The 27,594-nt window shown below is 39.4% G+C and overlaps 1 protein-coding gene across 2 annotated transcripts; it reads left to right on the forward strand.

Annotated features, from left to right (window-relative positions):
* Positions 1–1,301: 1,301 nt before the first annotated feature.
* NPL (N-acetylneuraminate pyruvate lyase) lies at positions 1,302–27,594 on the forward strand. 2 transcript variants are annotated; one of them, XM_070746292.1, is made up of 12 exons: positions 1,302–1,427; positions 4,073–4,169; positions 6,888–6,961; positions 10,329–10,416; positions 13,299–13,356; positions 13,876–13,951; positions 14,743–14,835; positions 16,236–16,384; positions 18,106–18,152; positions 21,397–21,481; positions 23,084–23,123; positions 25,110–27,594. In XM_070746292.1, the coding sequence occupies exons 2-12, from the start codon at positions 4,105–4,107 to the stop codon at positions 25,265–25,267; spliced, it is 933 nt and encodes a 310-aa protein (XP_070602393.1). In that variant the 5' UTR covers positions 1,302–1,427; positions 4,073–4,104; the 3' UTR covers positions 25,268–27,594. The 2 variants fall into 2 exon arrangements, with proteins under 2 accessions (XP_070602393.1, XP_070602394.1); XM_070746293.1 differs by lacking the exons at positions 21,397–21,481; positions 23,084–23,123; positions 25,110–27,594 and having other exon boundaries at positions 1,346–1,427; positions 18,103–18,152.

Below are 27,594 nucleotides of genomic sequence, written 5' to 3' on the forward strand. Positions count from 1 at the left end.
ATCAGGGCCATCTTATATTGATCTCATTCTGTATTTTTTTGGACTGCATGAAATCTAACCTCTGCTTTTCAGTTACCATACTTTATAAACTAATCCTTCCAAAAAAGCCGCCCACGCAAAGGGGAAACCCCGATTCGGCTCCTCACTGCGCTGCCGAGCAGATCAGCTGCTGGGCGGCCGAAGGAACCTTCCCTGGGTCTTCCTCGCTGATGCCCCCGCTCGCCCGCCCGCCTGCCCGCCGCCCACCCGCCGCCCGCCACCCGCCAGCAAGAGGGGGAGAGATAGAGAAAGAGAGAGAAGGAAAAAAAGAGATGAGAGAGGGAGGAAGAGAGTGAGAGAGAGGAAGAAGCAAGATAGAGAAAGAGAGAGAGAAAGAAAGATGAGAAAGGAAGGAAGAGTGACGTCATCGGGTGGGAAAAATCGCGATATAGCGTTTCGCGAAGAACGAGATCGCGAAAATCGAGGGATCACTGTAACACCAATTCTTTTTCCATCTAAAGTAAAGTACCAAAGACAGGAACAGGTGTAGTATTTACTTATTTATTTTGTCAAATATGTATTGGTAATATACATAGATATAACATAGTTTATATACATAAGATAAGAGAGAACATTAGGACAAGGAAGGTAGGCACGCCCCTTAGTATGTATATATGTTCATACTTTGTATGTATGTATGTATGTATGTATGTATATATATATACTTTGTATGTACATACTTAGCATGTATGTACATAGTATGTAGGCCTTAACAGTCCTACATAAAAAAAAATATCTTCCCATAACCCACTATTTCAGCCCTGGAATCAGCAAAAAGTCTGTAAAGGATTACTAGAACTTTATGGAAACATGTCTTCTTTAACCTTGGCCAAACAAACCCACATGAAATGGTCTTTCTTTTACTTTTAACAATCCTTACTTCATTCATACATTGTTATAGGATTTAATGAAGAAACATTTTTGATTCTGAAGGCATTTTTTTCTGGATTTGATGGCACTGGCTGTTGAATAGAGGTTTATACTTTAGTCGTGCTCTTTCCAAACACAGGACTACAGGTCTTAAAAATAACTACATTATAGCTTTAAAAAACAAAACAAAATAGGGACGAAATTCGTCTTCACCACAAACCCTGCGCAGTTTCCGTAGGATATAAGCGTTTGAATTTCACTTCGCCGTGAATCTCTTTTGACGCTTCCACGTTTTTGATCCTTCTCAGCAGAGAGCCTTCCAGTCTCGGATACTGTCAAGAGTTAATTTCAAGGCAGAGGACTGTATTGCTTCCGGGCATGCTCAGTACAGTATTTCTAAAAAGTGGGAGGGGGAAGGGGGAGGCGAAACAGCGAGAGGGGTTGGGAGGAGACATCTATTCTGCTTACAGAGATCTTGAAACCGCTGTTGGACTGCATTCGTCCCGAATACCGGAGTGGTAAGTTTATTTTGTACTGCATCTTTGGGAAGCATTGGCTTAACTTGAATTAGAAAAGAGAGTATGAGGATAAAGCCCTTCTTTGGGGTGCAAGAGGATCTCAAAACACCCGCAAACAGAACAAAAACAAGAGAAAAAATCATGAGCAAGCTAGTGACTAGGCTAAACATCTGTGCTGTAGCTGAGATTTTTCTTTTGAAATAGCTTTATTAAATTTCAAAATTAAACATTAAAATAAAAGTTAACATAAAAGGAATTCGGGACAAGTTGAAGGTGACAAGAAAACAAAATGCATTATAATTATTACAATAAATAATTTTAAATTTATTATTGAAAGAATTTAAAGAACTATTTAAATTAACTGAATTAAAATTTTGTTTTTTAATTATTTAAAAATTAACAATGTAAGTAATAATAATAATAATACGGAGAGGGGCGGCATACAAATCTAATAAATAAATTAATATAATATAATATAATAATAATTTAAACCCTAAGGTTATATAGTGGCTCATCCATTGCTGATGCCCCTTTACAAACAAGAAGCACGTGAGGCTGAGTATATACAAAAGCATTGGCTTTGTGTTCAGGGAAGGCAGCAGTGTTCTGTAAGTAGGTTTTCATGTGAGTTTAGAGAAATTTAGGAGCTTTTTGTTTTGTTTTGCTAAAATGAGGACGTTTGGCTTCTGCCAAGGAAATTGGGTGCATTTGTGCCCATTGTGAAACATCATTTGGATGAAACTTACAAAATATTGGAGTTGGCAATGAGTTTTACAAAATCCTTTCACAGTTTGTATGAGATAAAGCTGTGCCAGAAGTTCCACCTATGATATGTTGCTGCTTGTTGGGTGTTGTGAGAAAAGCCTGATTAAATTTGTTTACTGTAGATAGAAAGAAAGGATTCTACTCTGTCTTAAAACAAAGTAAGAGATTACATTTTGAATTATCTTTGTTCTCTACAACAGTGTTTCCCAACCATGGCAACTTGAAGATATCTGGACTTCAACTCCCAGAATTCCCCTGCCAGCATTCGCTGGCTGGGGAATTCTGGGAGTTGAAGTCCAGATATCTTCAGGTTGCCAAGGTTGGGAAACACTGCTCTACAATTAATGGGAGCAGGTAATTCTAGCACTCCTTTAATGTTACGGCTGTATAGTATTAACCAAAGTAAATTATGCAATGTGTCCATGGAAAACAAATGCTAAATCTGATAGTAATATTGAGTATTGAGTAATTTGAGTAATATTGAGTAATATTGAGTATTGAGTAATTTGAGTAATATTGAGTATTTACTCAATGCCCAAAAGAAAACTCTGGAGGCTCTTCATGTGATGAGAGAGGGGGGGAAATCTTGCTTTGCAAGCTGGAGAAAAAGGATAGGATGCATTTTGGTTTAGGACAAATTAAAATGTAACACCAGCTAACAAAATTCATCAACCTGTTGCACTGAAATTTATTTTCATATCCTCTTAATGAAGTTAATATTCCTGAAATTTATGGCTTTTAAAATTATTATTAATTCCAGTGCTAGTCCGTGAAAGAAATAATTATGATCTAAGTTAAATTGACCAGCCCAAAATGAATCAACCTGTTTTCCAAATCCAAACTAAACCGGGGTCCAAACCAGGGGTGGGTTCTAACTTACCTCACTGCTGGTTCGCTTCCTCTTGCGCCACATGGGTATGCATGTGTTGTGCGCCATGCAGCAACAAGCACGCATGCTAGCAGGATGCCTTTGCTGTCGCCAATGCTGTGTTTTGTTAAGCAGATATATTCTCAGTGTGTCCAGAAAGAGAAATAGGCCTCTACCTAGGATCGAACTCACAGTCTCCTGATTGTGAGGCAAGAGCTTCACCTCTAGGCCACCATCCCACTGTTCTTGAACATCTTCTAATGCTCCAATAATATTTTTCTGGCTTTGGTCACTTAGGGCCAATCAAATCTAGTCAATGTATAACCTCAATATATGGTTGATAGTTGCAATATATTGCATTCTTTGTTATATGTTGTTGTTGTTATTATTATTATTATTATTATTATTATTATTATTATTATTATTTATTAGATTTGTATGCCGCCCCTCACCGCAGACTCGGGGCGGCTCACAACAGTGATAAAACAATATACAGTGACAAATCTAATATTAAAAGTCTAAAAGCCCTATTATTTCAAAATCATACACACAACATACCATACATAAAACTACACAGGCAAGGGGAGATATCTCAGTTCCCCCATGCCTGACGGCAGAGGTGGATTTTAAGGAGTTTACGAAAGGCAAGGAGGGTGGGAGCAATCCTAATCTCTGGGGGGAGCTGGTTCCAGAGGGTTGGGGCCACCACAGAGAAGGCTCTTCCCCTGGATCCCGCCAGCCAACATTGTTTAGTTGACGGGACCCGGAGAAGGCCAACTCTGTGGGACCTGACTGGCCGCTTTGATGAAACTCCACAAAGCTGTTTGAGTCTAATTACTCAAATTACTGTTACTACAGGATTTGTGGCCAGAGCCCTATACCAGAAATAGTAAGCAATGTTCTTAGAAAATATTCACATATTTTTGGTTCAGAACTTTGCCTTAAAGTTTTAGTATTAACAGAAATCACACACTGCTCAGTACTAATTTTGGGTTTTTTTTGCTTATTCCAGGCATTTCTTCTATATCTGACTCAGCTTGTTTCATGGCACTCCAGAAGAAACTACAGGGGCTGGTTGCAGCCACTATTACCCCAATGACTGAAGATGGGTAAATGTTTTATTGATGCTAAAAGCAATGTTTGATCAGTTTGGTGGGCTCAGAAATTAAATTAAATGTGTCATATTCAAACATCTTCAAATACAGGGGCAATGGCCTTCCAGATAGCAATAATTAACTAGTGCCTTGAGTCTTATAATTTTTTGTTGTTGTTCTTGGAAGTACATGGTACCTTTACTTAAGAACTTTTCTAGATAAGGACCGGGTGTTCAAGATTTTTTTGCCTCTTCTTAAAAACCACTTTCTACTTAAGAACCCGAGCCCGAAAAAATTTCCCAGGAAATTTGAGAGCGGCACAAAGGCCCAGCCAGTTTCCTGCCATTTCCCCTTTAATCCCAGCCATCTTGGGCTTTTCTGGGCTGCCAGAGGAGCCTTTCGGTGGCGTTTAAGGAGACTTTGGCAGTCCAGAGCGAACAAAGCATTTTCCTTTCTCTGGGCGCTGGGAGAGGGAATAAACCTCTGCCAGCGCCCAGAGAATAGAAACGCTCCCTTCGCTCTGGGCAGCGACTGTCCCCCTCCTCTTCTTCCTCCTCCTCCTCCCACCCAAATTCCGAGCTTTTATTTCTTTCCTAATGAGTTTGCATGCATTACAGTGTTCCCTCGATTTTCGCGGGGGTTACGTTCCAAGACCTCCCGCGAAAGTCGATTTTCCGCGAAGTAGTGGAAAGTAAAAACACCATTTTTGGCTATAGACAGCCAAAAACTACCCCCAGAAGAGAATGATCAGCAGCAGACATGATTATGATAGCAATGGGTGCACACCATTGGAAGACTTGAAGGGCTGGGTTGGACCAGAATACCTCCGGAACCGCCTTCTACCGCACGAATCCCAGCGACCGATAAGGTCCCACAGAGTTGGCCTTCTCCGGGTCCCGTCGACCAAACAATGTCGTTTGGCGGGCCCCAGGGGAAGAGCCTTCTCTGTGGTGGCCCCAGCCCTCTGGAATCAACTCCACTCGGAGATTAGAATGGTCCCCACCCTCCTTGTCTTTCGCAAGTTACTCAAGACCCACCTATATCGCCAGGCATGGGGGAATTAAGACATCTCCCCCAGGCTTTTTATATTTTATGTTTGGTATGTATGTGTTGTATGGTTTTTTAATTGTTGGGGGTTTTTAATGTAATTTTATTATTAGATTTGTTCCATTGTGATACTGTTTGTATTGTTGTTGTGAGCCGCCCCGAGTCTTCGGAGAGGGGCGGCATACAAATCTAATAAATTGAATTGAATTGAATTGGGTTAGGCATTGACTATCCTGGAGAAATTCTATGTGATTGCTAAAAGTTGACATTGACTTGGGGGTAAATTAATTTTCTCTATAACAAAACACCTGTCAGAGACTTTATCCAGTTTTATCCATAACTGTTAAGAATATAGATCGCTCAGTAATTCTTGTTTGGTAAATGTTGGCATGTCTCGGTTTAGCTAAGCTATGAGCCCTTCGACATACACCAAGCAGAGAATTTTAACAGAGCGTGGATGTGTGATAAAGCCAAGACACAGACTTAGTTAAATAAGTATTATTTACATATAAACAAAATATAAACAATCCAGAATAAGCACAAAGCAAATACAGGATAATAAGCAATGAGCAATTACAAGATTAGAAGCACAAAGCAAAATACAATATAGATAATAAGCGCGAAGCTTATACAAGAAGATATCAATGGCCACTCTCATTGGAAAAATTAACAGCTCTTAAAGCGCTAGTGGAGGAGCAAATAAGTCTTGGTCATTTGGAGCCCTCCAACAGCCCTTACAATACTCCGGTATTCGTAATTAAAAAGAAAAGTGGCCGTTGGCGTTTCTTGCAAGATCTTAGGACTGTCAACAAAGTAATCCGGCCCATGAGCCCCTTACAATGTGGATTGCCTAACCCCAATCTCATTCCACGAAACTTCAAACTGGCTGTAATAGATTTAAAGGATGCTTTCTTTTCCATTCCAAAGTGAAAAGGAAAATCACTGAGCAGAATAATGAGCTTTTATAGCTTCAATGAGGAAGTGACGAAACAGCCTTGAATATTAACTCTTCAAGTACAAGTTAACTCTTTAAGTGCACATTAACTCTTTAAGTACAAGTTTGGTTACAAGTGTACAATATGCAGTTTACAATGGCAATCCCTAACAACCATGTACCCTGTACTAACAGTAAACTTAAGAACAGTTAGTGAACTATGAGGCTGCTGCTGATAATGTGTAAGGATGAATACACCCAAAATTATCTTGACTTTCTCAGGCTATTGAAGATATGTTTATGTGAATTTGAGCAAAACATAGTAAATTTGGAATGAGAATGTATAGTACAGGGGCAATGTTTTTGGTTACTTTCATATTTCTGGGACAAAATCTATCTCTAGCTGGGAATATTTGAGACCTTTTGTTCTTCATCGATCCCACCTGAATTTTAATAGGAAAGGTGATGATGGAAATGCCTTTCTATGTGTGCTAAAATTTGTTCCAAAGCAAAATCTTGGAAAGTCAAATAAAAATTCAACTCTTAACAAATTCTGTTTTGAACCACTTTACTTTGGGGGGAAGCAATAAAAGCTGCTTATTCACTATTTTGTGCCAATGACAGAAGAGGGGGGAAATCTGAAGCTCCATCTCTTTAAGAACTTTAGTTTGTAAGATGTTACTTGCAAAAAAAAAAATTATAACTAGCTCCATCTTCTCTGCTATGTTCCCTTTTTTTCTTTTTCTTTTTAGAAACATCAATCCCTCTCTGATCAGCCAGTATGTGGATTACCTAATAAATCAGCAAGGTGTCAAGAATGTATTTGGTAAGACTTAGATTATAACATATATTCCAAGGATTTTTTTAATAAAAAGAATAGCTTCTGGTTCAGAAATAGATACAATGTCAAGTATGGATTACCAAGAAGAGATGACTACCATATTTTTCAGAGTATAAAACACACCTTTTTACCCTCCAAAAGAGGGTGAAAACTTGGGTGCGTCTTATACATCAAATATAGCCCCACCCATCCACGCCCATCTTTGATCTCTGCCTGCCAGCAATTTACCTCCTTGCAGCAAACAGCAGCAGATCCTGCTTAGCACAAGCCACTGATTTGCTTCCCAACACTCAGCTGATAGATTGAAATTGCACTGACACTGGGATGCGAGGGCATGCAGTCATAGGCATTCATGTAGGGAGAAAAGTTGTTCTTTGGTGGAAGTGTGCCTGCAGGCAAATTCTTTCCCATTTGCATGCTATCTGAAGCATTTGATGCCCTAGTTTTTGTATTATTGTCAGATCCCTAGCATGGTGCTGCCATTCCTCTGGGGAAGGTGACGACCAGGGATATATGATTTAGTTTATAGCTTTCTTCCTCACTCTTTCATAATATGTAATCTTTCACTTCATAACCTCTATCCTGAGATATTCTCAACTTTGGGGGAATGTAGGGAGAGAGAATGCCATCACTCCAGAAGCCGGTGTAAAATAACTCTGAGAACATTCGCTTAGCATGCTCTCATGACAGCTGTTACAATAGCATCTGCACACATGTGGATTGGCTGAATCCACATTGGACTGAAAGGAGAGGTTTCTAATTCCTTTATCCTAACTGTATTGCCTGAGGGAACCTCAGAGCCTGCTTTTCTTTTTCTCTTGCTATCACTCCTGTTCAATAAAAGATTCCTTTATGAAATGCTAAAGTTTCAAGAGTTTTTTAGTTTTGTGAATGACGAGGAGAGGCCAGACTTTACAATTATATTGGTGTTCACAGGGATGTATGTATTTATTTTGCTTTTTGTAGGTGTTGTGCTCTGGCCATAATCACCTTTGTCTATCTCAGAGGTCCTCAAACATTTTAAACAGGAGGCCAATTCATTGTCCCTCAGATTGTTGGGGGGGGGGGCAGACCAGCTGGGTGGGTGTGACTAGGTAGTCATGTAACTGGCTTGGTCATGTGACTAGGTGGGCATGGCCAATTTAACGGTCCTTTAAACCAGTGTTTCCCAACCTTGGCAAGTTGAAGATATCTGAACTTCAACTCCCAGAATTCCCCAGCCAGTATTTGCTGGCTGGGGAATTCTGGGAGTTGAAGTCCAGATATCTTCAAGCTGCCAAGGTTGGGAAACACTGCTTTAAACAATGCAAACAAGTTAAACTTTCATTTGTTTTGCTCCTGGGGGTATTTTATTTGCTTTTGTTTGCATCTTACTCTTTTGGTTTACTTTTCTTTTTACTAAATTGTTTAGGAGTCTCGTGGTCTACTTCAGGAAACTCAGTTTTGCAGCAATTCTTCCCAGCCCCAAGGAGCTTACAATGAATATTTCTCTCTCTCTCTCTTTCTGTCTCTCTCTCTTTGTCTCTGTCTCTTTCTCTCTGTGTGTCTATCTTCTGGAGGTGGTGGAGGTGAAAAATGGGCCTGTTTTTCACCTCCCTCATCTCCAGAGGCATTCCTCAGGCCAAAAATGGACTAAAACGGGCGGTTTTTTGCCCTCCCGGGGTATCAGGTTTTTTTACCTTCCCCACTTCCAGAACCATTCTTCAGGCCAAAAAATAGGCTAAAATGGCCCATTTCTTGGGTTAGAAAAAGGCTGAAAATGGCCTCTTTTTTTGGCTTCCAAGGGAGTCTTGTATGCCCTGTTTTTCATCCCCTTTGTCTATGCAGACCAAAAATGCAGGACTTACCTTCGCTGGGCTTGCGAAGGTTAGTCCTCTGCTCAGCTGCAGGTTGGTGGGATGATGTGAGCAGGGCATCCTCGTGATTCTGTGTGGGCCAGATTAATGGCTTTGGTAGGCCTTATGTTTGAGGACCCTTGGTCTATCTATCTATGAAAAAAAGACAACCAATCCAAAAGAGAACAAAAAGATTTCAGCATCTCTCCAACAGTAATCATCATCCATATCAGCATAGATTAACTCCAAGGTTAACTTCAGACCAACAATCAAGTAAGCAATACCCCAATCAAGAAACTGCCAAAGAGCCATCAGTCAACAGCCCAACTAAAGAGACCGCCCCCACCCACACAGACAGGCAAGATACCAGAACATAAACTGACACCAAACAGCACTCTTTAATATGGTAGTACTGATTATGTTACCTAGTTAGGGTAATTAAACATCTGTAAGAAAACAAACAAGCTCAGAGAACATCAGGACCCTTCATTCTGAAATGTGGCTGGGAACTCCCAAGTATCAGACATATTCGATGGACTTTACATAAGAACATAAGAAGAGCCATGTTGAATCAGGCCAAAGCCCATCGAGTCCAGCATTTTGTGTCACACAGTGGCTCACCAATTGTACATGGGGATCTTGAGTAGAAAGAGAAGGCAAAGCCCTCCCTTTCCCCTGGCCCCCAACAAATGGTACTCAAGGGAATACTGCCTGCCTCAACCAACATAGAGGCGGCACATGGGCATCTTTCAATAACCACCGATACACTTGGCATCCATGAATCTGTCTAATCCTGCCTTGAAACTATCAAGCTGACAGCTGTCACGATCTCTTCTGGAAGTGAATTCCATAAACCAATGACCCTCTGGCTGAAGAAATATTTCCCTTTATTTGTCCTCGCTTTCTTACCTATGAGCTTTAGGGAGTGCCCCCTCGTCCTAGTATTGTGTGATAGAGAAAAGAATTTTTCTCTATCTACTTTTTCTATCCCATGCATGATTTTATACACTTCGATCAAGTCACCCCTTACTTTAGTGAGAAAGGCTTCCTGCACAACTAAAAAAACTTGGGAGTAAATAGTAAAACCATCAGAAATTAGAAATAAATGCATGTAAGTTATAGATGTACTGAACTGAAAAAATATTTAGTTTTCTCAATATTAAGAAAATGCCTTATCCATGCTTAGTTTTTCCATTTTAATTTTTCTAGTTGGTTTAGTTTTAATTGCTCCTGCTGGTTTGAATGACAACAGTTCTGAATAATGTTGCTTTATTTTTATTTCCAAAGATGTCTATGTTGTGAATGTTCCCAAATAAAACCTTTTTAACCTGCCACCTGAAATTTTGAAAGATGTGACCAAGTGAATTCTAGGGAAGGTGTTACCATTAGGTTTTGACATTTCCAATCACATTAGATGCCTTGGAGAGAATGAAATGTAACACTTCTTTTAACTTTCTTTGTTAAATACTTTATATTCAATTCTTTTTGTATGTCAAATGTGTATATTTTAACAACAGTGAATGGAACAACAGGAGAAGGTCTATCCCTAAGCATTCAGGAGAGGAAACAGCTGGCAGAGGAATGGGTGACTCAAGGCAAGAATAAGTAAGTGATTTTTGTGGCAAAGGTTGCAGTATTTTCTGTGAAATTGTTGCATAACTAAAGAAAAAACACTATATTGCGAAATCTGCATTCTCCAATTGCTGCTGTTGCTTTGGTGGTGGTGGGGTGTTTAAATGCCAGCGAATGAGATTGTTTCACAGCATATTGCAAAAGTGGTCTTTTATAATAAGTTAATTCTTACTTGCAAATCCTCTGCTTCTTCCTGTTGTTGAACAAAGAGGAAAAGTAGAAAGTGATTACTGTTACAGTTTTTCACAACTGATTCATTTCAAAGCTGCTGGACTTCACTGTTTATAATTCCTGATGATTCCACTAGGCAACTGTCAATGAAGTTCAACACATCTGAAAGATATCAGATTGGATATACTGTAATGAATTAGTTATACCTGCTGTATTTTGTCCCAAGCAGGCAGTGGGTAGATGCACAGGTTTAGCCATCTGTTAGAACATTCTTTTTCACCTACCAGTTTTCACGATCAGGAGAAACAATAGCAATAGCGCTTAGACTACGAGTGTCAAACTTGCCACATTGCTGTCACATGACGTATTGTGATACTTTTTCCCTTTGTGGTGCTGTGGTAGGCTTGGCCCGCGTATGACACATCTGTCCCATGGGACGCCAGTTTGATACCCCTGGCTTAGGTCTTAGACTTGTATACTGCTTCACGGTGCTTTACAACCCTCTCTAAACAGATTACAGAGCCAGCATATTGCCCCCAACAATCTGGATTTTTATTTTACTGACCTTGGAAGGATGGAAGGATGAGTCAACCTTGAGCCAGGTAGGATAAGCAGAGTAGGCAGAGGGAAAAGAAATTTCTCCACTTATTACATCTGCAAACCTATCTCCTGTATAGGCCAACATCAGCTGGAATGGTAAATAACTGACACACAGAACAATAACTAATAGGAGAAATTATAAGCTGCGTCTGTTATGAATTGGGGAAAAGGTGATGGCAACATCATAGGAACAGGTTAGAAAGTGTTGTACATACTCCTGATCAGTTGGAGGATGATGAAGATATTGAGGATTCAGATTCAGATAGTTACAGGTAGTAGAACAGGTGGGAGGCCAGCCACAGGATGGGGCTATGAGTTCAGGATCTAGTGAGGGAGAATCAGATGCTCGCTGGGTTAATCCTAAATTCAGAAGAATTCAGAAACGTAGAGAGCAAAGTCTGGAAGAAGATATTAAGGAGAGGAATGGGTTAAATATTGTAGTGAGGTAATTGGCACATCAGGGGGCTAGTGGAGAAGAAGGCTGGAGTTTCAACGTTGATGAAAGGAAATATGGAGGTGTTTTCACCACGCTAAAGTAAGCCAAAGTATTTTGTATTGTATTTAGTCCGTGCTACTGTCTTTTTTAAAGCTATGTAGTTAGGAAATAAATCTTATCTAAGTGAAGCAGAAAAAGGAATGTGGGAAATGCGGCTAGAAGAGAGATAACGGACCGATTGATGTCGGAAATGTGTTGAAGTGCAAGAGAGCAGAGAAATAAACGGAGTTGCTTTATTCATTAAATGATGCATTTAATAAGAGTTATTTGTAATTACTAAACTTCTACCAGAAACCAGAACAGAAAGAACATGAGATACCAACCCATGTCCATCTAGTGGTTAGAAACTAGTAGAGAAAAATCCACAAATTTCTGGCAATGGAAATAGCAACAGCACTTAGATTTATATACTGCTTCGTAGTGCTTTACAGCCCTCTCTAAGTAATTAGCAGTGTCAGCATATTGCCCTCAACAAAATGATCATGAGCTGGTAGAAAAAAAGATTTTTAAGTTTTGGAGTCAGTAGTATAAATGCCTTTTCAAGGAGAAGCTCTCAACTCTCAACAAACACAAAATAATTAGAGGTCTGGCTTTTTTCACTTACTGGTAATATGTAGTTTCAAATAAATGGTTCTGGACACCTGCATTCAATTATGTAATTGAAAATACTTCCTTTTTTGGAGATGATGTAATGATGTAATTGAAATTATGATAATGTAATGATATAATTGAAACTACTTTCATGATGTAATTGAAATTACTCCCCTTTTTGGGGACATGTAAAATACAAGTAATCCTCAACTTACAGCGATTCATTTAGTGACTGTTTCAACTTACAACAGCATTGAAAAAGTTACTTATGACCATTTTTCATACTTATGATCATTGTATTATCCCCATGGCCGTGGGTCATGGGATCCAAATTCAAACTCTGGGACAATTGGCATGCATTATAGCAGTTGCACTGTCTCAAGGCCGTGCAATCATTTGTAACCTTCCCAATTGGCTTCCGACAAGCAAAGTCAATAGGGAAAGCCAGATTTGCTTAACAACTGTTAAGTAACAATTGCAGCGATGCACTTAACAGCAGTGTCAAAAAGTTGGGCATTGCTCCCTTAACTGTTTTGCTTAACAAATGGAAATTTTGGACTCAATTGTATTTGTAAGTTGAGGATCACCTACATTGCCTCCAAATTTTGAAGTTTGGACTTGATGCAATGAGATGACTATAGATAGTGAAGCCAAATATAGCTAATGCTGTGGGCATAGTGGTTTGTTTGTTTGTTTTAAATAAAACAGGCATGTCCACCCATTTAAATGCATCTCCTCCTCAGCAGTGGCTGCAATCATGGGACTAAGGGATATTTGCATTTCATTTAAGAGAAGATAGCTCTTCCTCCTCCTCCAACTCTTCCACATAACATTGCTAAAATGTGAGCTTGGCAGTGATAGACAGCAGGGTCAGATAATGCATAAAGCAAGACGATATTGCAAAATAAGTAATCATCACTTTAATTATCACCACTCCCATACCTTGATAATCTTGGCCTGTCATCAACATTTTTTTAAAAAATTCCTTTCCCTGCAGGCTGGATCATGTAATAATTCATGTTGGATCACTGAGTTTACCTGAATCCAAGGATCTGGTGAGTATGTTTGCTTGTGCACTTTTTCTCTTTGACTATGCTTTGATTTTTGCTAATACTGAAGGCAAGGAGAAAAATTTTCCAAACAGGAGACATTATTCCCAAATATGGTCCGAGAGATTAAAAAGGGAACCAATTTCATGATCACCATAGTTGTTTGCCTTTCCAGGTAAAACTAGATTAGCAAACATGATTAGATGAGGGGCGGCATATAAATCTAATAAATAATAAATAATAATAATAATAAAATAGTTCTACTTAAGGCTTCATTAACAGAATTTTGCAAGTTTAAAGGTGCGATACTCCCCTACCATTTTTAACTACCTCATCAATCAGGGAAGGTTCTTCCTAAATCATTTCTTCTTGTGATTGTTAAGCCACTGGGGATCTTATACAGTCTGACATCAGCAGGTCCTATTGTCATACTAACCGTTTAGCATTTCTCATTTTCAGCATTATTTATTTAACAATGGTCATATAAATATCTTTTTTCAGTTCATTTCCTTTCTTCATTTCCAGGCCAAGCATGCAGCCCAGATAGGAGCGGATGGAATATCTGTCATTTCCCCTTTTTTCTTCAAACAGGTGAATAAAGGTGAATAGTTCATTACATTTCACCAAATCGGTTTCCCCCACTTGTCAGCCAGGTTTCATAAATGCATAAGTGTGTAAACTAAAGATGGGCAATTTTTTTATTAGAGATTGCAAATGTTTTGAATTGAATTGAAAACTGCACCATTATTCAGAGGAAGCTCCAAGCTCTGCGGAAAAAGCTGTTAGTGGAGTTCATAAGCTGCTCTCAGCTGCGATAAAATATCGGAATTAGTAGCAGTTTTTGCAAAACTAGCTTTTTAGCCGACTGCTATTTCCAACCTATAATTTTCCCTCCAGGTTCCTCAAAATGCACACAGGCAAAGCGGGGTGTGTGTGTGTGTGTGTGTGTGTGTGTGTGTGTTTGTTTTTGTGAGAATGTAGAAAAAAGATGAATATAGCATTGCATATAGATGGTATATGAACAACCCATATCTTGTGAAATTGGATCTGAAAAAAGCAGACCCTACCCTGTGTAGGAAAATGCTAAGAAGAAGAAAAATAGTGACCATATGTGCATACTTTTTTTTGTTTATCAAGAAACTATTTAAAGTAATTAATATGAATTTGGCAACTAAAATTTTCAGTTTTAACAATCCTTCAAAAGGGCTGGATTGAGGTTCCATCAATCTTTTCCAGCATAGCCATTGACAGTTCTGCCTGGATAATGATAAAATAACCAAAATGTGTAAAGTTGAAGGACACTAGATGAAAGCCCAAAAGTAATTTTCCCATTTTCAGCTGTATATTTACAATTATTCTTTGTTCCACATTGCTTCCCTTGTCCTACTTTAGATGAATTGGTTGCCTTCTTCCGGGATGTTGCAGCTCAAGCTCCCAATATCCCATTCTATTACTATCACATTCCTCCAATCACTGGCATTAAATGTAAGTGCTACAAAATGCAGAAATACGGTTTATTTCAAAATAACTTTGTTTATAAGCAGTTCTGTTTTATTTATTCAGTTTACATTTTAAATTTCTGTAATTCAGTTTCACTGTCTTGAATTTTTAAACCATGTCTAAGTAATATCCCATTAAGACTGCTATTCTATGCTGGTTTTCTTCTGAAGAAACTTCCTTGAACATAGTAGAACTGGTTTATTGGTAAAGTAGAAAATAAGACACCTCAAAGTAATGGAGTACAAGGAGTCCTCGACTTACAACAGTTCATTTAATGACTGTTCAAAGTTACAAAGGCATTGAAAAAAGAAACTTAAGACTTTTACACTTATGACCAATTGGGCATCCCCATAGTCCCAGGATCAAAATTAAGACGCATGGCAACTGATTCATATTTATGACCGTTGCAGTGTCCCAAGGTCATGTGATCTGATGACAAAAATCAGTGGGGAAGCCAGATTCACTTAACAACCATATTACTAACCTAACAGCTACAGAGATTCAACTGTGGCAAAAAAGGTTGTAAAATGGAACAAAAAATCACTTAACAAACGTCTCACTTAACAACAGAAGTTTTGGACTCAATTGTGGTCATAAATTGAAGACTACCTGTTGTCTACTGAGGCCCAAATATCTTAATTGGGAGTGGTATCCAATAAATATCTGGAAGAAGCCACATTGCAAAAAGCTGCTGTAGGAAAAACTTCCCACTTCATGGCATTGGTCCAGAATATCTCCGAGACCGCCTCCTGCCGAATCCCAGCGACCGATTAGGTCCCACAGAGTGGGCCTTCTCCGGGTCCCGTTAACTAAACAATGTCGGTTGGCGGGCCCCAGGGGAAGAGCCTTCTCTGTGGCGGCCCCGACTCTCTGGAACCAGCTCCCCCCAGAGATTAGAACTGCCCCTACCCTCCTTGCCTTTCGTAAACTCCTTAAAACCCACCTTTGTCATCAGGCATGGGGGAACTGAAATATCTCCCCTGGGCCTATACAATTTATATATGGTATGCTTGTGTGTATGTCTGTTTAATAATGGGGTTTTTTAAATATTTTAATTTGTAAATTTATTAGATTTGTTATAAACTGTTTTTTATTGTGTTGTGAGCCGCCCCGAGTCTATGGAGAGGGGCGGCATACAAATCTAATAAACACAAACACAACACAATAACCGCTCTTGGCTTTGTTGAGGGAATTGCAACACAGAATACCTGTGTGGTGAATAAATTTACTTTTAGTTTACTGTTTATTTTTAGTTTACTGTTACTATTTATGTGTGGTAAATAAGTTTATTTTTAGTTTACTCTCTCAATGATGCAACAGTAATACCGACTCTTACTTTGATCAGAGGTGAGCACTTGGTTTACTGCAAATCTCTTTTTCTACAGTTTGTGCTGAAGAATTGCTAGATAGTATGAAAGAGCAGATTCCCACCTTTAAGGGGGTGAAATTCAGTGACAGAGACCTCCTGGATTTGAGGCAATGCCTACAAAAAAGCAAACAAGACAATTTTGTCTTTATGTATGGTGTGGATGAGGTAAGGGTTTTATATAGAAAGTTGTTAATTATAGTCAACACCAGGTGGCTTCCTCTGAAAATATAACTAAATAGAGTTGGATTCTAAATGCTGAATATTCATAGTGCTTTCCTTGAGCAAAATATATATATTAATGAAGATGCATGCTCTACATCAGTGTTTTTCGACCAGTGTGCCGTGGCACACTAGTGTGCCACGAGACATGGTCAGGTGTGCCGCGAAGAAGGAAGCTCAGGTTCCGGTCTCGCAACTTTTTGCTGAGAGAGAGAGTGAGAGAGAGAGAAAGAAAGAGAGAGGGAAAGAGAGAGAAAGAAAGCAAGAGAGAGAGAAAGAGAGAGAGAAAGAGAGTGAGTGAGAGAGAGAAAGCAAGAGAGAGAGAGAAAAGAGAAAGAGAGAGAAAGCAAGGGTGAGAGAGAGAGAAAGAAAGAGAGAGAGAGAAAGAAAGCAAGAGAGACAGAGAAAAGGAGAGGGAGAGAGAGAGCAATGAGCAAAAAGGGGAGGAAAAAAGAGAAATGAGAAAATGATTGAGACAGAGAATGAGAGGAAAGAGAGAGAAACAAAAGAGAGAGATAAGTGACTCTTGATTTAAAACATATGATAAAAAGCACCCAAAGAATAAGACAGAGAAAAAACCCACCCCTCACCTGTTTTTGGAAATGGTTCACACGCACACACACACAAAAGGGTGGGGAGGAGACAGGGATGGAAAAAGAGAGGAGAGTGTCTTAGGGTGACATTTTGTGTCATTTTGGTGGGTGGTGTGCCCCAGGATTTTGTAAATGTAAAAAATGCGCCGCAGCTCAAAAAAGGTTGAAAATCACTGCTCTACATAATGAAGATGCATGCACCTTGTCTTTGATTTGGGTGTAAAAACTGAAATCTGTTGAAGGGAAACTGCCCTTCCCCAGTGGGTTGACCTCTAGGAAGGCACAGGATGCCATAATTGCCACATCAAAATGAAGCAACGGAGAATATTTTCTCTGTGAGACAGCCTCGATTGAATCAAGATCGCTCCTTTTATTGTATTTCACTTTTCCTGACATGTGGTACAGAATAACCAATCCGTGAATGCCACATATGTTAAGCCATCCCCCCACTACCATTCACTCATGCGCTGTATAAGGCAACCTCCTCGTGACTTCCCTATAGATGATTAACGGAAGCTCCATTCATTGCCTTTTCCTGGATTGTGTGTTTACTGGTGATTAGCAAAGGAATGAGAGTAAGGCATATATTTCCTTATATGGAAGTTAGCTATACGTTATCTTCATGCTGTATATCAAGTTAATTATTTTCCACGTGGTCATGGATTCTGCAGCTTGCTTACTCAGCCTGGACTTTGCTGCCTTTCCATAGAGGAAGAATAAGGTTTATACAGCACCCATTAGGCTAAAACATCACCTTTCATCAATATTCTATCCCAATGTTCAGTGCCTAAGAACCTATGATTACAACAATCTGTTGAGTAGAACAATCCCAAGAGAGCATGGAAAATCAATAGAAGGAGGGAATGAATAGTTGGATGGGTTGTCCAGAGAAATAGATGGGGATGGGAAATAATTGCCATCTTGCTAGAGGACCTCTGTTTGTCAAAACAACATGACTATATTATTATTGAATGGTGTAGAACTAAATCAGTTACAATTGGTTTTACTGGAACACTTCTGTCGGCTGAAGTGATATGTAAATAAAACCTACAAATTTTCTTTCTTACTAAGTAGCAACTCCTGAGTGCGCTGGTGATAGGAGCAAATGGCGCAGTTGGAAGGTAAGTTGTCTTTTGTACATGACTGAGGGGCCTTTGTGAATTGAGTGCTGTACAGCAGTGTTTCCCAACCAGTGTGCCGCGAGACATGGTCAGGTGTGCCACGAAGAAGGAAGCTCAGCTTCTGGTCTCGCAACTTTTTGCTGAGAGTGCGAAGAGCAAAAAGTTGTGAGACCGGAAGCTGAGCTTCCTTCTTTGCGCCTTCCAAGTTTTCCGGCAGCTGCAGCGCCCCGCCCGGAGCAAAAAAGAGAGGAACAAAGGGAGAAACAAAGAGGGATGGAGAGAGAGAGGGAAAGAAAGAGGAAGGAAGGAAGAGAGAGAAAGAGGGGGAGAGAGAGAGAAATAGAGCGAAAGGGAGGAAGGGAGAGGATTTTTTTTGTCCAAACTTTTTTTAGCCCCCCCCCCCCCCCCCCCCGTGCTCAATGTTTCCCAGGATTTTGTAAATGTGAATAATGTGCTGCGGCTCAAAAAAGGTTGGGAAACACTGCTGTAGAGGGTCACCACAGGCAACTTGCTGAGTCCAACTCACTGCAGGACAAGAGTTACACTAATATCAGAGAAACTGTGCAACAGACCCATTAAAGAAAGGATGCAAAAGGAAGGTCAGAATGAAATGTGAATGTCAAAAATTAAAATATTTTTAAATTTTATTTTAAATAATTAAATAGAATTTTAAAATTGTCTCATGGTGAGTTGGTCATGGCAAGTTGGGTTAGGTTAGGGGTCAATATAACCCATGACTCTGGAGCTGCATGTAGATCTTTGGGATCCCTGCTCTGGTTCCCTATGCCATCACTGGCTGGCCTCCCCTACCCTCTCTCACCTGGCCTGAGAAGGTAAGGGCGATATCAGGAGTGGAGAAGCGGCCAGGACTGATTCTCTGGTGTTGCCACCCTTAGGTGAGTCTTCCCTTCGGGCGACCCTCCTCTCCCTTTTGTGACTCCCTGGCTGGCTGTGGTGGCGCGAAATGCTTTCCAAAACTCCAGTGTTAATGGAACAACGTACCACTAAAATTGATTGGGAGGTTGGAAGGAATATTGTTTTTAAAAAGCCAGGGCTTCCATTCACATCCTAGTGAGGGTTTTCCTTCATGAAAGAAGCTTGGCATGTCAAAGAGGGCCCTAACTCCCCTGGCACAAAAGGAGAACCCAACTTTCCTTCACATGCTTGGCTTCTTTTGTGAAAGAAGGCCTGGGTAGGGTGCAAAAGGAGGTCCTGGGCACAGTACAAGAGAAGTAAAGGCTGTTGCAGTGTAGCATGCATGTTAGAATAGGATTATGTTATATTATATATATCTGGACCTCTAGCATAAAATGCTCTGCTTACCCTGATTCTATTATAGCCAGGATAGGACGAAATTAACTTGTTTAGTCTGTATTTCTGGTGAATTTGCAACAGGAAGACAACTGACCATAAAAGGGTTCAATAAACATCTCACTGATGAACAAGTATACATCACTCCAAACAGCATGTTATATGATCAAAGGGGGAAATTTACATTGACTGAAGCAAAACGGGATGAGACTGTGATAAAAGACTTTGACCACGGTAAACAGGAGATTGGTTGTGATAAGGCAGGAGGCTTCAGAGAAATTAGGTGTGAGAAACATTTGCTCAAAGGAAATTATTCAAATTGGTTTGTGATATCTGGGGAAAAGAAGGACTCAAAGATATGTCATGTTTGAAGTGATGTTATTGGATGTTTGTATATCACTTATTTATTTATTTATTTATTTATTACTTAGATTTGTATGCCGCCCCTCTCCGAAGACTCGGGGCGGCTCACAACACGTGGAAACAAATCATAAATAATCTGACAATTTAAAATATTTAAGATTTAAAAGACCCCATGTACTAACAGACATACACACAAGCATACCATATATAAATTAAACATGCCCAGGGGAAGATGTTTCAGTTCCCCCATGCCTGACGGCAAAGGTGGGTTTTAAGGAGTTTACGGAAGGCAGGAAGAGTAGGGGCAGTTCTAATCTCCGGGGGGAGTTGGTTCCAGAGGGCCGGTGCCGCCACAGAGAAGGCTCTTCCCCTGGGGCCCGCCAACCGACATTGTTTAGTTGATGGGACCCGGAGAAGGCCCACTTGACATGTACGTGTAATTATCCCCATCTGCATATGCTCCCAAATAAAAAGGGGTGCACAGCTCAATACTGTGTCGCATCACCCAGAGAGAAAATGTGTCCAAGTCTTCTTCTTTCTAGGATTGGCGTTCGTGAGTGACCCCCCTTGGCTGGGTTGCTCTAAGTCCCTCTGAAGACATTGTCCTCCTCAGGGACTTTGCAGCACCTCAAAAGGCTGCACCAGTGTAAAAAGGAAAAAGTATGAAAGAAGCCCACAGCCAGTACAGTAGTGATGCCTGGTGCAGCAAAGGATCAAAGGTGGCAGCAAATAAGTGGGCAGCAGATGGGTGAAGTTCAAGAGCTGGCAGAGGAGGCGGTCCTCTACCTATCTGAAGCTGTAAGGGACCAAGCTGGGAAAATGGCTTTAATCAGGGTATATCCTCACCTAATAGTCAATAAAGTTTGGTTAACAAGGTCAATGGACTGCTGGGATTGTGGTCACTAAGCGATGCAGTCACAACTATAGTTCCCTCTAAGCTGAGCAGTGAGCAATCGCTCACTTAAAAATCATCATCAACTCAGAGTTTTCCAAACCTGCCCAGAAGCCGAGAGGGAAAGAGTGAGAGGGAAGGAGAGAGAGAGGAAGAGAGGAAGAGAGAGAAACAGATAGAAAAAAGAGAAGAAGGAAAAGAGAAAGAAAAAGAATGGGAGTAAGGAAGAGAGAAAGAAAATCAAAATCTAGTTTGAAACTAGCTCAACTATTTGAGTGGCATTTTGATATTGATAGAGTTGCCCTATTATGAGCTCACTGTTATAGACACACAGTACAGTATTTTATTTTGAAATTCTCTGAGGCAAAACAGGGTGGGTTTTTTATTTGTTTGTTTGTTTGTTTATTTGTTTATTATTTGTTTATTGTTTATTATTTATTTATTTATTTATTATTTCTGTGCCGCCCAGTCCCGAAGGGACTGCCGCTCAGACACTATACTTTTCCGCCCCCCCCCCCCCAAAAAATTAGAAGGAACACTGGTCACAACATGTTGCATTTTATGACCACAACATTTAGCAATGGAAATTCTGATCCCAAATACTGTTGTTAACCAATGACTGCCTGCTTGTGTACATAAATCTTGAATGCTTCAATTTATCTCTTTTTTTTAAAACAGTACGTATAACTACCTGGGCAGGATACATAACTTAATATTGGAAGCTTTTGCCTCTGGAGATTTGCATACAGCACAAAAATATGAGGTATGTTGTTTCTGGCTGAAAAGTAAGTTTTAAGGTCAAACTCAACCTCTGATGAATTACATGTAATATTAATTAATATTAATATTCGTTTTGTTTAACAAAATGTACGTAGTTTGCCATTGCTGCCTTCTAGATTTATGTTATTTTTGTTACTTTTCACTCTAGCTTAGAACCTGGGATTTCTAATTGATCTCCTACCCAAGTAGTAAATTTAACGGATCACACAATTAGATCCTAGCATGTGTCTCTGACTAAAGCCAATTACAAGTGGCTTGTTGTTTGCTATATAATTACCACTGGGAGTTAGGCATCGTGTAAATTTAATAAATTAAACTGAATTAAAAATTAAACCATACCATGTATTACAGTCCTATGAAAGTATTATGAAATTGAAAGTGTGGAATTGATTTAGAAATATTATACAGATTAGAAGAGAGTGGAACAGTGTTTGGGTGAATTAATAGAAAGAGATAAAAAGTGACAAGACAATAGACTTCAAGCGTTCTTAACAATTTATTAAGTTAGATAACTGCTGATGGGAACATATCAGGTTGTGATCCATAAGAGGTCTGGATCTGAAAAGAAAAATGCTCTAAAATGTTCTCCCCCTTTCTCATTTATAGAAATTACTGTGTGAAATGACATAATAGAATGCAATTTCTTTAGACCCATTAGTCCTCTAAGATCCAATATATCAATACAAATATTGGATCATTTTGCCTGAAGTGAATATTTAAAATATTGGAATGTCATCTGTGTAATGATATCTTGCTTAATATGTTCATGTAGATCATTAACCCTCTGCTATTACTTTCTGAAATAACATGTCCAAACAGGAACTAAAGTGCAGTATAATGTGCTCACTATCCTCTCCAGAAAGCTTTTATGACTAATAGCTTTAAAAGCAACTGAAAACTCCAGAATTAACAGTCATATTTACTCTGGATAAGGTCTTCTAGAAGTGATCCAATCAGTGCTCATTTCAAAATTGTACCTAAAACCAGATTGAAATAGAATCAGGTAATTAGTCTCATCAGTGAGAATCTGTGCAGTTCTGTGCAATGAATCAGATAAATGTTGAATCCCAGAAATGTATCTTTTTCTTTTATGTACACTGAGAGCATATGCACCAAGACAAATTCCTTGTGTGTCCAATCACACTTGGCCAATAAAGAATTCTATTTATTCTATCTATCTATTCTTATGTTCTTATCATTTATGGTGGCCAACAAAGACAAGAGGGATTTAATACTTCCCCTCTTGTGCCCCCCATTAACACCTTAATCTCCATGAATTATTTTAAAGTAATTTTGACAACGCCCAAGTTGACAGCTACTACTTTGATAAGAAATATCATAGTAACAACTATAAACTTCAGTGTACATTGTGTGCAGAATTTATATAGGAACTACTCAGTCCAACTAACTTTCTTGTTACAAAAGAATATATGTAAGTAACCTTTAGCTATTAAAATAATTACTTCCGAAATCTTTTCCTGGTTGTTTCCTTCAAGACAACTGGGACAGACCCACAGCTATCTATTGGATATGAATATATACTGACTGCATTGGATTAATAATAATAATACTTTGTTTCTCTTAGTTCTGTATTCAAGAGTTCTTCGGCTTTCTCTTTTCACTAGGTAAGTTCTTCAGTAATTTAACCCATTAACTTGCTAACGTTGAATGCTTCTCAGTTTTCCCTAAATAGTTTCCATCTCCCAGAATTTGAGTTCTGTAGAAGCAAGGATCTCATGTGACCGCATCTTTTGACTTCCTGCTGGCTTCCCCATTGACATTGCTTGAGGGAAGCTGACAGGGAAGTTCACAAATTGCAATCACATGACTGTGGGGCATTGTAAAGGTAAAATTTGGGCTGGTTGCAGGTCTGGATCACATGACTGCTGGGAGGTGGGAGAGCAGGCTATGATGACTGGAACTTCTAGGAATGGTTGTAATTTAGCATTGTAAAATGATCATTTAGCAGTGTCATAAGTTTAATCAGTCACTGAATGAGTGGTCCTTAACCAAGGACCACTGTAGTTCTAGATTTCCTGTTTTCTGTTTATTCAGACACTCCCTTTCCAATTGCACTTTAAAGTATTGTGTAGCTATTGCATTCTGAAGCAGATACAACTGACCTTTAAAGAAACCATATGTCTTGCTAGGACCACATAGTAGCCATTCACTTCCAGGAATTAAGGAGGCAGTAAAGACAAAGTCATACCTGTTCCCACCTCCTTAACTCTACCTAGAAAAAAAGGGCGCTGCCTTTAGAAGCACTAACAGGTGCAATGATTGTATCCATCCCAGATTTAAAACATCTCTTATCCTTTGAAGCTGAATCCCTATCTTCCTCATTTTAGCACAGGAAGTCCTTAACCTACAACAATTGGGGGCAATATGCTGACTCTGTAAACCGCTTAGAGAGGGCTGTAAAGCAGTATATAAGTCTAAGTGCTATTGCTATTTCATTCAGCGACCATTCAGATTTAACAACACTGAATGAATGGTAGGTTTCAACCAGAGTTCTGGCTATTCCGGTACCCCCCCCCACCCCCCCAGTCACGTAATTGTGATCGGTTACTTACGTTGCAACTTATGGCTGGTTGTGATTGCTATCTGCAACCCTTCTTGCTAACTTCCCTACAAAACTGGCAGGGAAGGTCACAGATCACTAGGGTAATGATTTCCCACCTTACACCTTCCCCTAGTTTTTCTATGGCTAAATCATGTTAGCCTCATACCCTCCCCCACATCTTCCCTGAACCTTCACTGCATCTCCTCCCTGGCACAGCTATAGTACAGTAATGGTGAGCCTGTTTTGGTTCGCGTACCAAAAGGGTGTGTGGGGGTATGCTAGCATGCATGGACGTGCCCACACCGCTTCCCCCCAGACACATGCGCACTGCCCCCTGCGCTGCCCCCACATAGGCGCACAATCCCCTCATCCCTGAGCATGCACATAGGCCTCACTAAAGCCTGGGTTGTGAAAAAACGGCCACAAACAGAAAACCGGAAGTTTGGAAAAATGGACTTCCTGTTTGCCCATTGTGCTGTTTTTTGCACTCCAGAGGGTTCAGGGAAACTTTCTGAAGCCCCAGAGTGCAAAAAACAGTGCAACAGGCTAATCGGAAGTCTGGAAAATGCACTTCCAGTTTACCCATTGTGTGGTTCTTTTGCACTCTAGTTGGTTCAGGTAAGCTTCCCTGAACCCACTGGAGTGCAAAAAACAGCACAATGGGCAAACCGGAAGTCCATTTTTCCAAACTTCCGGTTTTCTGTTTGTGGCTGTTTTTTCACATCCCAGGCTTTAGTGCATGCTCAGGGATGAGGGGATTGTACACCTATATGGGAGCAGCGTTTTCCGTTTTCTGAACTTCTGGTTTGTCCATTGGGCAGTTTTTTGGCACTCCGGGGAAGCTTCCTTGAAGCATCTGGAGGGCAAAACGACCTTCCCCAAAGCTGAAAATCAGCTGGAAAGCGCACACATGCGCACGGGAGCTGACATAGGGCAACGTCTTGCGTTCCCTCTGATATGGCTCCCCGTGCCACCTATGGCACACATGCCATAGGTTCACCATCACGGCTATAGTATGTTAACTGAATGATTTTTGCACTTTGGGCAGGCTTTGGTGTTCCACAAATCAAAGCTGTCATGACATTATTTTCCGGGATTCCAATGGGCCCACCACGACTTCCACTTTCACCTGTCTCTGACGACTTCATTGGTAAAGTAAAAACCAAACTGCAAAGCCTGAATAACTGTCTCTCTGGTTCAGTTTAAACCTGACTGTGGTCTTACAAGAATATCCATATAATTTGATAAACAGGTAATTCAAAATGTATTTCAAATACGGTTTGCGGTTTGCACCATTTTTCATGAGGTTTCATGAATTTGACCTGGACTACTTCCTATCCAGAATGATCTGGCCTTATTTGTGTGGACAATGATACCTGCTTCTGCCAACACTCTGAAGTTTTCCAGGGGAAAGAAACTAACTTTGAAATAGGAGCATCTTGTTTCCAACAAATAAAGAAGTCTTATCTCCTGAAATTCTTCTGCAATCTTACAGAGTATGGCATCAATTTAAGCAACCGATTTATTTCCTATTACTGTATTTTCATATCTTGAGCAATATGAACAATAATGTAGTGTTTATAGCTCTGTATTTATAGAACCCAAACTCTAGAAGTCTTTTACATTCACTTTTGAAATTTGCATACTGTTGAAAACTTGAAATAGGAACATGTCCAATTGGAATAGCAAATTGTAATTAATGTGTTTTCTGTTGTTTTTTTTAAAAACAAGTGTCGTTTTTTAAAATAATGAAAAATAACACACACACACACACACCCAAAAAAGGGATAAAGCTAACTATACACTCCTTGCCTAGAAGGCTAAACAACAAAGTATTATTTTAAAAAGAAATAGCCTGGGCTTTTATCTCAACTTATCTATGATACATGCTTTCATCTTTACAAAGAACTAAATCATGAAACGGAACTAATTCTCAGCATGATGTTTTCAGCCTTATGTTTTTTGTTTACTATCAAGTTTTCAATCATAGGCAGTCTATAAAATAAGTATTTGCCTCAAAGTACCATATTTTTCAGAATATAAGACTCTAAAAGAGGGTGGAAATGTTGGTGCATCTTATACACCAAATATAGCCATTTTGGGCCTCCCGAAACCCCATGCCATGCATTTAATTTTTGCCATAAACAGGCCCATTTTTCAGGCCTCCCAAAGGCCCCTGCACAGCCTGGTTCTCAAAAACAGGATGCGCAGAGGGTTTGGGATGCCTGCAGAGGGTTATTGGGGGCTGGCAGGACAAAAATGTGGGTTTTTTTCCTTGTTTACCTCTTTGAAGTTTACCTCTTTGAAGCTTATAGACAGAAAAATATGGGTATATTATAATATTGCAGAAAAAGGGAAGGATTGTTAGCCTTGGCTAACACTGTTCTGATATGAAAATGAGTAAAGCAGGCATTTTCTTGATCAAATTGAAATTCTAACTATTAGACGTTTACTAGGTAAACTATTAATTAAATGCCTAATAGTTTAATAGGTAAACTATTAGAAGTTTACTTTAATGATAAAGGAGACCACACCTCATATAAAGAATTTATTTTCCTTCTGATAATATCCTGAATATCACCTCCAAGCTACCAAATCTGTCGCAATTGATTATAGAAGTTGTAGTTCAAATAAATGGATGAAACAGTAGCTGATACTATCATTTTGTGCAATTTTTTAAAAGAACTGCAAAAGGTAATAAGATCTTGAATTTAAAACAACACTCAATTAAACTAACTTGTTATATTCCCTTTTGATATTCCCTTTTGTTGATCAAATAGGAAAAAATGAAAGCTCTTTAAAAATAATGATGTGTCAAATACACCCTGTATGTATTGTATGTTTAGAATGTTTCGAATACGGGTATTCCTTGGATTATGACAGCAATTGGGATTAAGATTTCATGCCCCTGAAACTGTATCTTAAAATGAGTTGAATATCTTGCCTGTCGCATTAGAAGATGGACAAGATAATTCTTCATGAGAAATTATTCAGCAATTTGTTTCTAAATGAAGACTGCCTTTTAAGTGTCTTTCTATTATACCAGTAATCCATTAGTTTTTGGTCTTGTAGAAAACAAGGAACTTTAAAATTTGATCATATTCTTTCTTTATCTCTTAATTATAATGTGCTTCCAGGTAGGGCTTTAATGAATAATTGCCCATTCATCATTTATACCTGCTGGGTTTTTTTCTATAATTACCATTAATTTTCTTGCTGCCAAAATCCCATCTGCGAGAAAAATATACCAGGGCTTTATTATGCCTTTTGATAGTTACAAGTAGGAGTCCTCTTACTGTCTGAGCCATACACTTGAGTGGGTTGAATACATGCACTTTCAAAGGTAATATCAAATGTATTTTTGCTTCTGTTAATAAATATGGAAATATGTTAAATGTTGACAGAAGAAAGAAAAACAAAGAAGAAACCACTGGTTTTTTATACAGCTGGTTACCTGCTGATGACTGATTGCTAACTACTGATAATTGTTTCCCTAAATGCTATTGATTGAGTAAAGATTGTTTCCCAAATAA

The sequence above is a fragment of the Erythrolamprus reginae genome, chromosome 3 (genome assembly GCF_031021105.1).
Source record: "Erythrolamprus reginae isolate rEryReg1 chromosome 3, rEryReg1.hap1, whole genome shotgun sequence".
Lineage (NCBI taxonomy): Eukaryota > Metazoa > Chordata > Lepidosauria > Squamata > Dipsadidae > Erythrolamprus > Erythrolamprus reginae.

Excerpts from the sequence above, each read along its gene's own strand:
- NPL (XM_070746292.1), top strand. The coding sequence starts at position 4,105 with ATGGCACTCCAGAAGAAACTACAGGGGCTGGTTGCAGCCACTATTACC. Across the intron at positions 10,417-13,298 it reads GTGACTCAAGGCAAGAATAA|GCTGGATCATGTAATAATTC; the intron begins GTAAGTGATTTT and ends CTTTCCCTGCAG. Across the intron at positions 16,385-18,105 it reads TTATGTATGGTGTGGATGAG|CAACTCCTGAGTGCGCTGGT; the intron begins GTAAGGGTTTTA and ends CTTACTAAGTAG.